At 36.4% G+C, this 15,840-nt stretch overlaps 1 protein-coding gene across 1 annotated transcript in view; it reads left to right on the top strand.

The window, feature by feature from the left end:
* The window catches only part of LOC150081400 (serine-protein kinase ATM-like), a 313,728-nt gene that overhangs the window by 212,062 nt on the left and 85,826 nt on the right, over positions 1-15,840 (top strand). Inside the window, exon 21 of the mRNA XM_090380190.1 lies at positions 5,286-5,355. Within this exon, the coding sequence (XP_090236316.1) occupies positions 5,286-5,355 (70 nt within the window). The remainder of the gene's footprint in view (positions 1-5,285; positions 5,356-15,840) is intronic.

Here is a 15,840-nt window from a genome sequence, read left to right as displayed (position 1 = left end):
TATTCCCTGTCAGAGACTTAGCAATTTGGAATCTCCTCTCTTTGATCTTCTCTGGCTTAAAATCTCTCTACCTCATTGTGTCAAATTCATCTGTTGTCTCTACCGTTCTCATAACTCCACTAATCACTTGGAGCTCTTTGACTTCCTCTCTTTGCAACTTGACTTTCTCCAGTCCAACTTTCCTAACAGTGAGATAATTTTCCTTGGTGATTTTAATGTTCACAACTCCAGCTGGCTTCCGTTTTCTAGTCACACCGACCCAGCTGGTCGTGAAGCTGAGGCTTTTGCAATTACTTGCACAGATTGTTTATTTACCTACAAGAATATCGGACAATCCTAATCATACAGCCAATATGCTTGATCTTTTTCTCACAAACAACCCTTCTAAGTATGCAGTCGAAGTGAGAGGTCCTTTAGGCACTTCAAATCACAACTTGGTGATTGTCTCTTCTCCAATGGAACCTTTATCTCATGGCTATTCCGAACCTCGTGTTGTTTGGCATTACAAGAATGCAAAATAGATTGACCTGCAAGACTTCTCTTCTTCTTTTCCTTGGTCAGATTACTGTTTCAAAACTTCTGATGTCAACGTTTGCTCAGATCGTGTCAGTGAAATTATTCTTGCAGGAATGGAATCCTTTATCCCACACTCCACTTTAAAATCTCGTCCTTTATCTAAACCTTGGTTTTCCAATAAATGTGCTAAGGCTGTTCAAGAGAAGAATGTTGCATATCATAATTGGCTTGTTTCTAATTCTCCAGTTTCATTTTCTGCGTACACCAAAGCTTGCAACAATTGTAAAGCAGTTATTAACCAGTCCAAACTAGAGTTTGAACAGGCTAAGAGTAGAAAACTTGCTTCTTGCGTTAATGGTAGCCGAGCATTCTGGTCTCTTGCCAAAGCTATTGGCCGCAACTTTTGCCCATCTTTGCTCCCACCTCTGTCCAAACCAGATGGTTCTGTTGTCACTTCTGCCAAGGATAAAGCGGACCTGCTAGCATCCCATTTTTCTTCCAACTCATGTATTAATGATCTTGGTAAAACAATTCCCACCATTCCAACACGCTCCATTCAATGCCCCCTGTAATCTTCCGTCAAAAGGATATCAGAAGGATTTTGATGAATCTTGATGCTAAGAAAGCTCAAGGTCCCGATGGTATTTCGCCACTTGTTCTCAAAACCTGTGCTCCTGAACTTACTCCTATTCTTTGCCGCCTTTTTTCACTTTCTTATTCCAAAGGTGTTTTTCCTTCTGCTTGAAAATTTGCTCATATCCAGCCAGTTCGTAAAAAGGGTGACAAATACCTCCAATCCAATTATCATCCCATTGCAATTACTTCTACTCTTTCTAAAGTAATGGAGAAATCAATTAACCGCCAACTCTTAAACTACCTAGAAACCTTCCATCTGATCAACGATCACCAGTATGGATTCCGTCAGTGTTGATCAACTTGTGATATTCTGGCTTATGTTACCCCTTTATGGACTAATTCAATGGAAAGGTTCGGTGAAACACAAGTAGTTGCTCTTGACATCTGAAAGGCTTACGATCGTGTTTGGCATAAAGGTCTTCTAAACAAGCTTCCATCTTTAGGTTTGCCAACTATTTTTAGTAATTCGGTATCCAGTTTTCTCTCTGATCGCTCACTGAGGGTGATGGTAGATGGCTCTCTGTCTTCTAACTTCTCCCCTAATGCCGGTGTCCCCCAAGGTTCAGTTCTTTCCCCCACTCTTTTCCTCTTGTATATTAATGACCTTCTTCCATTGACTGGAAATCCTATCCATAGTTTTGCTGATGATAGCACATTGCATTCCACTTTCCATTTTGAGAAACCTTGTCCTGCTCAATCAGCTTCAACTTCTCGAAAATCTGCTACCAATTCCTTAAATGCCGATCTTCAGGTAATTCTCCAGTGGGGCAAAGACAACTTAGTTGATTTCAACCCTTCTAAAACTCAGTCTTGTCTTATATCTCGCAAAAAGGATTCTTCTGCTCCTATGCTTATCTTTCGTGACGCTCCGATTTCTAGGCAAAATGATATATCTCTTTTGGGGATTACCCTGACTTCTAATCTCTTTTGGCACAAGCACATTACAAATATTGCTTCCTCTGCATCTAAAAAACTTGGTTTTCTCTTTCGCTCTTGGCATTACTTTTCTTCCAAACAGCTGCTCACCCTGTATAAATCGCAAATCTGCCCTGCCATGGAATATTGTTCCCACATCTGGGTTGGTGCCCCCAAAACCTCTCTCAGGCTTCTCGATTCCATTCAGAAGAGGGCAGTTAGGTTAATTAATGATTCATCTTTAACAAAGTCTCTCCACTCACTGTCTCATAGACTTACTGTTTCTGCTGCATGCCTCTTCTACAGATACTTCCATGTGCACTGTTCTTCTGAATTGACTTCTATAATTCCCACTCTCTCTCTTTCAAAACAGTCCGAACACGTGCCGCCACCAACCAACATCCATTTACTGTCCAACTCCAAACTCACAGAACCAACTTTTCATCTTCCTCGTTTATTCATTCAACTGCCATTTTCTGGAACAACCTTCCTTCATACGTATTTCCTGAAAATTACAGTCTACAGAAGTTCAAGTCCAATATCAACAAATATCTTCTTTCGTCTTTTTTCAACCTCCAACCCAAGCACGGTACTAAGTACTATAGGTTCTAATACCTCTCGTGTTTGGGGTTTTCATAAAAAAAAAAAAAAAAAAAAAGTTAGACTGATGAAAATATTGAAAATGCTTATTATAATATTGCTGAGAGTATTTTGTATTAATCATAAGCTCTCTGTCATCCACAAGGACAGAGAGCTTATGATTAATGAAATTTGTGACATTCTAGGCCTAATGTACAGTACATGCCAATGCATTTTAACTAAAAATTTAAACGTGAGGTGGATAGTGGATAGTAGAAACTTCTTTTCTAAGGTCATAACAGAGAATGAAAGCTGGATTTGTGGTTATGACCCAGAAACAAAGCAGTAGTCCTCTCAGAGGAAAATACATTATTTCCACATCCAAAAAAGACAAGGAAGGTTAGATCAAATGTCAAGAGCCTGCTGATTGTTTTCTTCAACGGTGAAGGAATTATTTACCAGGGGTTCCTTCCAATATGCCAAACTGTAAGTCCACCAGTTCTGCTTGGGATTTCTAAGGCATTTGAGAGAGGATGTCAGGAGAAAATGTCCAAACAAATGGTGCACTCAGGATTGCCATCTGCATTATTACAATGCACCAGTCTACATTACTTTATCAGTTTCAACATTTTTCACCAAGAACAAAATGGCAATGGCCCCACACCTTTACTATTCCCCCCAACCTGGCCTCCTGTTACGTCTTACTGTTCTTCAGAATGAAAGTCCAGTTAAAAGTATGATGATTCAAAAACATTGCAGAGATTCAAGCTGAATTGGAGAAATTGTTGGACTGCATCACAAAACAGGAGTTCCATAAATGCTTCAAACAGTGGGAGAAGCGATGGGATCGATGTACGAGGGTGGTTCAATAAAGAATCGCCCTCACCTACTTTCACATATCGCAGAGTCATGATATTTTATGTGTAGCATCATACATATCTCTGTACTAATAGTGTAAAATTTCAGCCCTGTGTCTTAATTTGTTTTTCTGGACAAAGTTGAAGCCAGAGATGTAATCCGGTATTTGTTCTTGAAGGGGAAATCTCCTAATGAAATCCATGAAGAGATGACTGCTGTATATAAGGATGAAGCTCCATCCTATGGCATTGTGAAGCACTGGCATAGACAGTTTAGGTATGGTCGGACATCGATGGAATCTGAGCCCATTCCAGGTCATCCCCATTCAGCCATTGATGACAGCACGATCAGAAAAGTGGAGTTGTTAATCATGGAAGATCGCTGGGTATTTGTACGTGAATTGTCCCAGGAGGTGAAGATTAGTGTGGGCTCTGTTGAAACAGTCCTTCATGACCAATTCCATTTATGGAAATAGTGCAAGATGGATTTCCCAATTATTGACTGGTTTCCAGAAGGCTGATCAACAACAGAAATCACAAGAGTTGTTAGTCTTGTGCCAAAAAAAATGAGGAAGACTTTCCTCTCCTCTAATCACTCAGGTCGAGCCCATCACCACCAAATACGGAGGATGCGGAAAGGTCAGGGAATGACCACCGCGTATCCCGGAGCAATATGGCCTTAGTTGCTAATGCTCCTAAAAACCAAATAACAAACAACAATCACTCAGGATGAAAGTTGGACACACCATTTTGACCCTGAAAATAAAAAACAGTCCATTCCATGGACTGTTTTTTATTTTCAGAGGGTGGGGAACCATGGTGACACCATGGTTCCCCACCCCCAAGAAGGCAAGGGTCCAAGCAGCAGCAGGAAAGGTCTTGTCGACAGTGTTTTTGGATGATAAAGGCGTAATAATGATTTATTACCTGCCGAAAGGTAGAAAAATTACAGGTGCCTATTATGCCAACTTACTCACAAAATTATGGGAGAAAATCAAAACATGTAGGCATGGAATGCTGTCCAAGGGTGTGAGAATGCTTCAAGACAATGCCCCAGTTCACACTTCTGAAATTGCAACAACACAAGCAGCTACTTGTGGATATGAAATACTGCCCCATCCAGCCTATTCACCTGATCTTGCACCATCGGATTTCTTGTTTCCTTCCCTCAAATAATTTCTTCGTGGAACCCACTCCCCTGACGACGAGACACTCATTTCTGCAACAGAATCATGGTTCAAAGACCAACCTCACCACTTCTACAAAAACGGTATCCGTAGCATCATCATCGATGGGGAAAATGCGTAAATCTGCATGGTGGCTATGTAGGGAAGGACTAAAACCTGTGCCAAGAATCAACAGGCTAGCACCTCTGCAGCTAGGTCAGGGCGATTCTTTATTGAACCAACCTCGTATAAACTCTGTAGGTAATTAACATGAAACTAAAGAAATTCAAATGTACAAGGTGCCAGCTTTTGGCTGTCACCGTGTACATTTGAAGTTACTTAATTAGTACTGAAGGTGATGTTGCTGTATGACAAGTTGAAAATAATACATAAAACTGCTATAGGAAGCCATCCATATGCACTTTAATAGAGTTAAAATGATTAAAATGGAAAATCATACTCTCTACTTCACTGGGGATGAAATGGGGAAGAAAGAAGCAAGAGGAGACCATTAAAATATAGAAACAACTAATTGCCAAAGTCTAAAAATAAGTGTATTATATACATATTTCTTTTTATCTAATAGTTCTCATACTAATATTTTTTAATATTTCAGGGATATGAAAGACAAACGCAACAAAAAAATTTTGTATTCACTTGCACAGACACTTGCAGTTGTGATGGAGGTAAGGATTATAATTTTAATAAATTTTTTTGTAGATTTAATAAAATCTGTATAGATTGATTTTTATAGTTTTTTTTAAATTGATTTTTTTAAAGATTGACACTTGAACATGTTTATAAAAATGTTAAAAATTCCTTTAAGATAACATGCCAAAATAATTATATCTAAGAAGAAATGCATTTATTTCCAAAAATAATTAAAATGTCACTGAAATATTTATATAATATAATATGTTATTTATTGGACTTTCTCACTTTTTAAAAAAAAATATTGCCATATATCTTAGTATTGATGGATGGGGAGAGCATAAAAAATCTCCATGCTAGAGTGCTGACTCACATTTAGTTCCTTTCTCAATATTTCAGAGATATGTATAGTCTTTTATGTAATTAGCAGCATGAATGTAATGATTGCAACAGAAAGGTTTTCTTTTAGTTTTAAGATTTAAAGTATCATCATCATCAAAATCTGCTCTATTCAGTGAGTCTTCAGATCACAGTGACAGTGTAAATCAGTGTTTTTAATCATCACCCTTCCATTAACTGTTTTTTTACATGATATCCATTCCTTCTAGATCTTTAACCCTTTTTCTTGAAATGTTTGCTTCACATATTTATCCTTCTTTTCCCCTTGGGCTTATTACCATCCAGTTTTTCTTCAAATATCTATTTAGCTTAGCTCTCTTCTCCCATCCTTTCTGCTTGCCCCATAACATATTAAGTTTGCTTTGCTTACCTTTGACTGGATATTAGAGACGTGGGGTCACACAGATATAAAGAATGCAGAACTGGAATTTGGGGAGTACAATGTGTACAGAAAGGATAGGCAGGATAGGAAGGGAGGTGTTATGCTGTTAATTAAGAAAAACATAAAACCAAAAGAAGTGCATCCAATTAATATAGATGAACAGTGCACTGTTGAGTCAGTTTGGTGTGACATAAGCAGTGTGAAAGCAAAAATAAGAGTAGGAGTGTGTTATAGGCCTAATGAGTACAATGAACAATTGTACAGAGAAATAGAGTGGGCTAGTAAATCAGAATGTCTTATAATGGGGATTTTAACTTCCCAGATATTAACTGGAACTTGTGAGTTGGTCACTCACACACTAGTAAGACTTTTGGGGATTTATTGGATGATTGTTTTCTGCAGCAGCATGTTCGAGAGGCAACTAGAGAGGGTAATACTCTTTGATCTGGTTATCAGCAGTGATCATTCGTGTATTAAGAATTTGCAGATAAAGGAACCACTAGGTCGCAGTGATCACAGTGTACTGATGTGGGATTTACTTAAAGATTTAATTATCATCAGGGGTAAAGGAAAGGGTTTTTGCTTCCGTAATGGTGAGTACAGTGGTCTCAGACAGTTTTTAAATTCTGTACAGTGGGATCAACTGACGATGTTATCAACAGTAAATTCTAAGTGGGAAGCATTCAAGGAATTAATTTTGGATGCTACTAAAAGTTTCATACCTATTAAGAAATATTGTTCAAGTTTTAGGCCTAAATGGTTATCTAATGAACTAATGAGACTCGTGACAGAGAAGAAAAATGCATGGGATGCATATAAATTATCAAGCGACTCAGAAGCCTATGGCAGATATAAGCTAGTCTGTAATCAGGTCACAAGGAAGTTAGGCAGGCGAAGGCAGATTACAAGAAATCTTTGGCAAAATATGCTAAAAAAACAGCAAGGATTTCTTTACTTATATAAACTCTAAAAGGAAGGGGATGAATCTGATTGGTCCACTTGATATCGATGGTTCCACTGTTGATGATCCTGCTCAGATAGCAAACAAATTTAATGAGTATTTTGCATCTACATTCACACATGAGGAGTTATTAAGTTTTGAAAATGGCAGAAGGTTATCAAATTGTAGCAGGATGCTTAATGATTTTGTAATAACTGAGAGCAAAGTGGAGGAGAATTGTTGAAGTTAAACATAAGAAAGGCTCCTGGGGTAGATGGCATCTATCCAGTTATATTAAAGGAGGCGGCAAAGCTACTAAGCAAACCCTTAGCCATAATTATGAGAGCATCCTCGGACTCAGGGGAGGTCCCCACGGACTGGAGATGTGCAAATGTATCCCCAATTCACAAAGGGGGGTCAAAGGGTGACACGAGTAATTACAGACCAGTTAGTTTAACTTCTGTTCCGGGTAAAATAATGGAGTCACTGGTTAAAGATGCATTGCAGGATCATCTAGACAAGACTGCAGCAATAATTCAGACACAGCATGGGTTTGTTAAGGGAAAGTCTTGTCTGACAAATTTGATTGGTTATTATGATGTGGTTACAAAGGAACTGAATGCAAAAAATAATTTTGATATCATATACTTGGATTTCAGGAAAGCTTTGACACTATTGCGCATGGAAGACTACTGTACATATTGGGGCAGAATGGTATTAAGGGTAAGTTGCTACAATGGATAAAAGGATAGTTGAGTGGGAGAAGACAGAGGGTGCTGCTCTTCTTGAACTAATGTTATTAGTGGAGTCCCACAGGGTTCGGTGTTGGGTCCACTGTTGTTTTGTATATTTATCAATGATATTGATGGAGGTATATCAGGCTTAGTATCGAGGTTTGCAGATGATACAAAGGTTGGCAGGGTTGTTAATGACAGTAATGGCAATGTGTTACTGCAACAGGATCTAGAAAATTTGGGCAGATGGGCTGAGAAGGGCAAAACTGAAGTTTAATATTTAAAAATGCAAAGTACTTTATATGGGTAGAAGTAACCCCAGAGAAACGTACCAACTGTGTGGTACTACACTTAAGGAGGTAGAAAATGAAAATACCTGGGAGTAATTGTGCAGTCAGATATGAAGTTTTCTGAGCAATGCAGACAAGGCTGCAGGGTAGGTCATGGGTTGTTGTCAATGATATACAAGAATTTTGTTAACAGGGAAAAGGAGGTGATTGTCCCTCTGTATAAGGCAATGGTCAGGCCACGCCTTGAGTACTGAGTGCAGGTCTGGAGGCCTCATTTTAGGAAGGATGTAGATTTGCTTCAACGTGTACAGAGAAGGGTAACAAGATTGGTGAAGGGAATGAAGGGATCCTTTTACCAGGAGAGGCTTAAGTTCTGCAAATTGCAGCAGCTGGAGACTAGGCATCTGCGAGGTGATTTGATTGAAGTGTATAAGGCCTTGAATGGGTTGAGCACACTGAATTCTGATGGGATTCTTCCACCTGTTCAGATTACGCACCTAAGGGGGCATAAACTGAAATTGAAGAAGGACAGATGTAGATGTGTGGAAATTTGCCTTTAGTTAGCCAGCAGGTGGTTAATTGCTGGAATAAACTTCCATCTGGCATTGTGGAAGTTGATAGGTTGAATAAATTTAAGGAGGATCTGGACAGGCATTTGGAGGGAATGGTGTGATTTTTTTTTTTTTTTTTTTGGCTGATGCTGCATAAGCTCATTCACTTGCTTTCTTGCATCACATGCCACTACTACTACTATTAGTTATCCCAAGTTTTTTCTATTTCCTTATATGTAATATGATCGTGCCATCACTTTGACCTGTTAGTTCCATTTTTCTTTATACTGAGTTTTGAAGATTCTAATTTTTTATCAGTTCCTTTATTTGGTACCTGTTTAACCTATGGATTTCAGCTCCATAGGTTAAACAGGTTTAAAAATTGTGTTATAAACAGCTAATTTTATTCTAATTTTTCAGTTTTTCTCAAAATGAATTTGTTTAACTGGCTTATTAAAGCTTTTTTTTTACTTATTCTGTTTTTCATGTATAAATATTTAATCCTCTATCTTCATTAAAGACTGTTATTTGATATTCAAAATTACTAATTTTGCTGTCCAGTTTTTGATTATTCAGTCCTTGTTATCATCATTGTCCAAATCATTTATGCTGATGGGTTTACAGGTTTCTATGATAATACCAACAGGTACAGCCCTTCTGATGTATCCACTTTCCATTTACATATTTCATTAACGCTGTCCTATTTCTAGTTAAATCTATCCAGCATAGGTCCTCTTTGTTTTATGCATTATGTGAACATTTTTCAATAATCCAGTTATTGTCAACAACCTTCCTCTTAGTCTGACTCTGGTCCTCTTATTATTTATTTTTGATTGGTTATTTATTACCCTGAGTTTTGTTCTGATTTCTTCATTTGTAATGTGGTGTTTTGCCACTGTTTCCATTAGTTCCATTTATCTTTCTTAAAACACTTATTTCTGAAGATTTTACTTTTGATAAATTTCCTTATTCAACTCTGAAATATAAAGGTTAAAATAGGTGTATATTCTTTTCTATAAATGGCTAGTTTTGTCTTTTGCTAATTGCTCTTTTTCTTCAAATGACTGTTATTTAACTGACTCCCTACACTTCCCACTTTACTAATTTTATTTTTTATTTCTGTGTAATCTTCAATCTCCATTGTTGAGATTCCTAGATATGCTTAATTACTAACTTGTTTCAATTTTGGCTATTTATTCTCCACTCTTAATTTTTCTTGTCTCTTCCAACTTTTGTAATATTCCCTTTATGCAACTAATTTCAATACCAAGTTCTCTACAACCTTTTTCTGACATTCATTGCTGAATATCTTTCATCTGATTTTTACATTTTACACACCAAACTTTGTGTAGTAATTTAGTCTTTTATATTAAAATACATTTTGCACCCCCGATGAAATATAAAAAATGAAACTTTATAAAATGTACTGAAAACATAAAATACAGTATAACGAAAAATTTTATAGAATAAAGGCTAAAATATATGCATAGTAATAAAAGCTATGCTTTTTTGATTATTCAGTCCTTGTCATCATCATCCAAATCATTTATGCTGATGGGTTTACAGGTTTCGCTTTTATTGCATAGCAATAAAAGCTAAAATATATGAATAGCAATAAAAACAAAACATACAGATAAAGAAGCTTTTGGAGTGATCTGCTTTATCAACTTTAAAGGAAATTAGTACAATTGTAGTACAGATGACTGAAAAACACGTGGCATGTGCAATAATAATAAACCATTACATTTCTTAATGCATACATTATTTTAACAAATAACCCATGGAAATTATAAAAGGGGGTCACAATTAGCCTTGCCTCACTTTAAGTTTTACCTTATACCATGTTCTAATTCTTCTTTCAAACATCACTGTAGCTTTTTTAATACAAACTTTTATATTCCCATTAAGAGATAATCCTTAATGCCACATTACTCTGAAATTTGCTCTATTTTTGATTATTTTAATAATGTTGAAAAAATTTTAGCTTTTGATGTGTCTTTAAATGTGCTTATTAGCATTAGTAGAGGCATATGATACAAGAAAGCAAGCTTATTTAGCATCAGTTACCAAAAAAAAAAAAAAAAAAAAACCAAATTCCTGTTTCATCTATCCATTCACTCCAAAAGTTTGTCTAGTTCAGCCTTGAATTTATTTAAGCTTTCAACTTCCACAACAGATGGACATCTGTTCCAGCAATCAACCACCCTCTGGCTAAGGGAAAATTTCCACACATCTGTTCTACAACCATCTTTCCTCAATTTGAATTTATGCCCACTCAGGTGCATAATCTGAGCAACTCATTATACCCTGCTAGCAAAATTCCTATATATCATTGACTGGATGATGAACTACTCTTGCAGCCTGCCTGCACTCTCAACTTCATATCTGACTGCACAATTACCCCCAGGTCTTTTTCATTCTCCACTACCCTGAGTGTTGTACCACACAGTTGGTATGTTACTCTGGAGTTACTGCTACCCATATGCAGTACTTTGCATTTGTCAATGTTAAACTCCAGTTGTCACCTCTCAGCCCATCTGCTCAACTTTTCTAGATCCTGTTGCAGTAGTATCCTTACTATCATTAACAACCCTACCAACCTTCTTATCGTCTGAAAACTTGGACATTAAGCTTGATATGCCTTCATCAATATCATTGATAAATACAGAAAACAATGGTCCCAACATGGATCCCTGGGGAACTCCAGTAATAACTTTAGTCTATGAAGAGCAGTTTCCATTTATTACCACTCTCTGTCTTCTCCCCCTCAACTATCCTTTTATCCATTGTAGCAACTTGCTCTTAATGCCATACTGCTCCAAATCGTACAGTAGTCTTCCATGGCGCCTCCGTAGCCAGGTGGGAAGGACCAGCAGTGCATAGCACACACTTCTTGATTAGACCGGGGTTCGAGCCCGTCACCACCAAATACAGAGGATGCGGAAAGGTCAGGGAATGACCACCGCATATCCCGGAGCAATATGGCCTTAGTTGCTAATGCTCCTAAAAACCAAACAAACAACAACAAGTAGTCTTCCATCTGCAACAGTATCAAAAGCTTTCCTGAAATCCAAGTACAGTGGATTCCAGTTATTTGGGCCACTGGTTAATCGGGGCAGCCGTTTATTTGGGATTAATCTTAAAGAACAGAACCCAATCTAGAAAATAGCCAGGGTTTACTTCGCTTAATTGGGACAACATGCCGTTTAATCGGAGCAGGAGACCGCAGCACTCGAGATTACCATATGATTGTCTCCGACCATACCACATTGTCTGGTCATATTTCTAGAGGTCACAACCATTAAACAATTAGTAGTTTTCAATTTATTGAGCTTTTCTGTTAGTGCAATCTATTATAAACGGATAATCAACTTGATCTTATTGAATTTGTGACAATACCGACACCTGGAATTCTGTGAGTGTTTACGTTATTATGGTGAAACGTGTTTACATTTCCATGAAATCTTCAATCATATAAAAAAAATAAATTTTCAGAATCTTCTCTTCATTCCTATTTTTTAATCTTTGCAACTTGGTACTTCGTTCTCACTTGCGTACATAGCATTACTCGCAATTTGTGTGTGCCATGTTCTTTTTTATTGTTTGCTTATCTTTTATACTGTTTCAAATTTTAACCCCTCCCCCAAATGTCAGTGAACAGAAATATCAACTGTTGTAGTTAGTACGTACATATTACAGTATGTATTAATTAGGCTATGCACATAAGCATAAATTTATTTTTATTTTACTAACCTGTAGAAAATATTCTTCCGATTTTCACATATCATTTAATTTTTTAATTGGTAAGGTAATAAAGTGTAAATTTGTACTTAATATATCTTTACTTTTATAGCCTGTGGATAATATTCCTGCTATTTTCACTAATTAGAATAGCTGTTTAATAGAATTAAAATTCAATTCACAAACGTGATCACAATGACCGGCGCTTACTACATATCATATAGTGAATGGTGTTTTACTATGGTGATTTGATCGTACAGAAAATCAATTATAAAGCTGTATTTTTAACTATTTATGTGAAACTTCGCATAATTGGGGCAGCCCCTTAATCGGGCCAAAATTCGCTAGTCCCGATGTGTCCCAAATAACTGGAATTGACTGTATATTATATCAAAATAATTTTTTGTATCCAGTTCCTTTGTGACAATGTCATAGTATCCAATCAAATTGGTCAGACAAGACTTCCCTTTAACAAACCCATGCTGTGTCTGAATTATTACTGCTGTCTTTCTTGATGATCCTGATGCTTCTTTAACAAGTGACTCCATTATTTTCCCTGGAACAGAAGTTAAACTAACAGGTCTGTAATTACTTGTGTCACCTTTCTATCCCCCTTTGTGAATTGGGGAAACATTTGCACATCTTCAGTCCATGGAGACCTCCCCTTCTGTCCAAGGATACCCTCATAATAATGGCTACGGGCCTGCTTACTTCCTTTGCTGCCTTCTTTAATATAACTGGATTGATTCCATCCATTCCAGGTGGCGCCTCCGTAGCCAGGTGGGCAGGAGCAGCAGTGCGTAGCACACGCTTCTTGATTAGACTGGGGTTTGAGCCCGTGCCCACCAAATACAGAGGCTGCGGAAAGGTCAGGGAATGACCACCGCATATCCCCGGAGCAATATGGCCTTAGTTGCTAATGCTCCTAAAAAAAAAAAAAATAATAACAAAAACAAATATCCATTCCAGGTGCCTTCCTTATGTTTAACTTCAACAATTTCTCCTCCATTTTGCTCTCAGTTATTACAAAATCATTTAGCTCCCTGCCAGATTTTGATAAACTTCTGGTACTCCCCTTCCTGAATAACTCCTCATGTGTGAATTAGGTGCAGAATACTCATTCAGTTTGTCAGCTATCTGAGTAGAATCATCAACAGTGGAACCATTGATATTAAGTGGACCAATCTGATTCATCCCCTTCCTTCTAGAGCTTACATAAGTAAAGAAGTCTTTAAAGAAGTCATTCATGAACTTGCCTGTGAAAGACGCTATGTTGTCCTTTTAGCATTATGCTGATGGCAGCCACTACTCTCCTCCTTTTTAATATTTAAGGAAAAGAATTGTACCAAATAAAGAAATACTGTAGTGAATGAATTTTTGTTTATATTGATCCCAAGTAATAGGTGGTGGGGTGAAGGAGATGTGAAGCTGTAGTTGGAGGAAGCACGGTTGATATATCTTGGTGGCATATGAAGCATAACCAATTTTGGATTGCATTTAACTGAAATAGAATAATTCTCATAAAATATCCTGTCCACTAAATAAAAAGTGGTTAACAGAACTGAAGATTCAACGAGCCTTGATTCCAGACAAACACCAAATGTTTCTATTAATAAGTAATTGTTAATCTATCAAAATCATGCCAATTGGGTAAAAAAAGTAGGCAATATCTGTTTGGATTAATTTTTTATTTTTTTTTATTTGCACCTAATGAAATGCTAGATAGCTGCCAGATTGTTCAAGTAATGTAGAATTAACAATACCCTAGATCATTAATTCCAACTTGTGTCCTGCAGTTATTTAGGGTGCCACAGTCTTATTCAAGGTATGCTACAAGGTGTGACCCTACTCCATTCAGGTCAATAGTGATCAAGTGTTAGGTGCCTTGAGTGACATAAGTTTGAGAACCACTACCCTAGATGCAGAAGACATTATACTATTTAAGATTATGACATTTGTCGTCATAACACCAATTATGGAAGAAAAAAAGCAGATATGAATCACAATAGCAGTGAGTGGATTCCTTTTCATTTTCTGTAATGAATAGAAATTTATGTTACATTGTTTTTCTGTGATGCATCTTTTGTTCTGAAATAAATATAGATATTAAACACATAATAAAGTAGTTTTTTCTTAATAAAGACACTTTACAGCATGATTTAATTAGTTTATTGGAACAACAGCTTGAGAAGGGCATTACATGGAATTACCACTAAGTAGGTTAGTAAACTAATTAAATACTTCACATGGCAAAGTGTCTTTACTAAACCTACTCCGTAGTAATTCCATATAATGTCCTCAAATTTAGTTAGTTTTTTCTTAAATTTTTAATTTCAACTTTTGTATCTTGTAGTTTGATAAGTAGAATAATTGCATGTTTTGAAAATGAAACTGAATAGAATTATAAATTAGAATATTAGCATACTACAGCAGATATTTTCAGTCATTGCTCCTTCCATATATGTTCTCAGCTTTTTATGATGTGGTTATAGCCCTGAAGGAGTATAAATAGGTATAGTGATATTCATGCCAAAGAATATATAGTTTTCCTTCCTCCCAGTCAAATTTGTTTCTCTTTTTTTTAACCCCAAGGGATGCTGCACATATAAGATTTTGCGCATTTAAAATAAGAAATAAATTTCATACTTAGCACAAGTTAATTTTAAATGATTCTTCATTGTTATAACTTATCCTTTGGATGATTTCATTTGCTCTTCTTTTTCATCCTTTTGTTTTCATTATTCTTTTTTTACTCCAAGGAATGCTACACTTACCTAAGATTTTTCTGCATTTAAAATAAGGAATACATTTCCTTTTTAGTACAAGTTAATTTTAGATGATTCTTTATTGTTACCCTCAAGCATGATTTCATTTTCACTTCTTATTTTGTTTGGCTGCTCCACTTAATAAACTGAAACAGATTCTTTTCTGATAATAAAAGCAATCTTGATTAAGCAAAGAAAATATGAGACTAAATCACTCAAATTGCAGAGAAAAGATACTGAAGGCACATAACCAAGTATTTCTTTCTCATTCAAATGATTTATAATTAAGATACTTAACTTATGAACTAGGCAGTCTCATTCAGCCACCAGGATTGTTAACATAAGTTCAAATTTTATTACAGCTTCAGTTACTTTAAAAGTGGCAACTTGAAAACTGAATTATGGTTATAACCTGTAGTGTTGATACATTATCAAATATTTAAGAGTTTGTTAAAAACTTAATAATTTTATGATATTCAGTTCTGTAGAATCATCCGTATATCTGGTATCAATAGTTAAAAATGGGATTAGAGTAATGAGAAATGAAATAGAAACTAATTAAAACCACAAAAAAGATGAAGTTCAGCATAGGCTTTGAGTCAATTGTCTTCTGTCAACATAAGAACAGAGCAAAAAAGGGTAGGAAAGGGAACAATGTGGAAAACTTTATTTTGGAAAATTAAATGTTCATTGTGACAACGCAAATTCTTGTTTTGAA

The sequence above is a fragment of the Mastigoproctus giganteus genome, chromosome 8 (assembly GCF_048544385.1).
Source record: "Mastigoproctus giganteus isolate SK-2022 chromosome 8, ASM4854438v1, whole genome shotgun sequence".
NCBI lineage: Eukaryota > Metazoa > Arthropoda > Arachnida > Uropygi > Thelyphonidae > Mastigoproctus > Mastigoproctus giganteus.
This window is presented reverse-complemented; position numbering and strand designations above follow the sequence as displayed.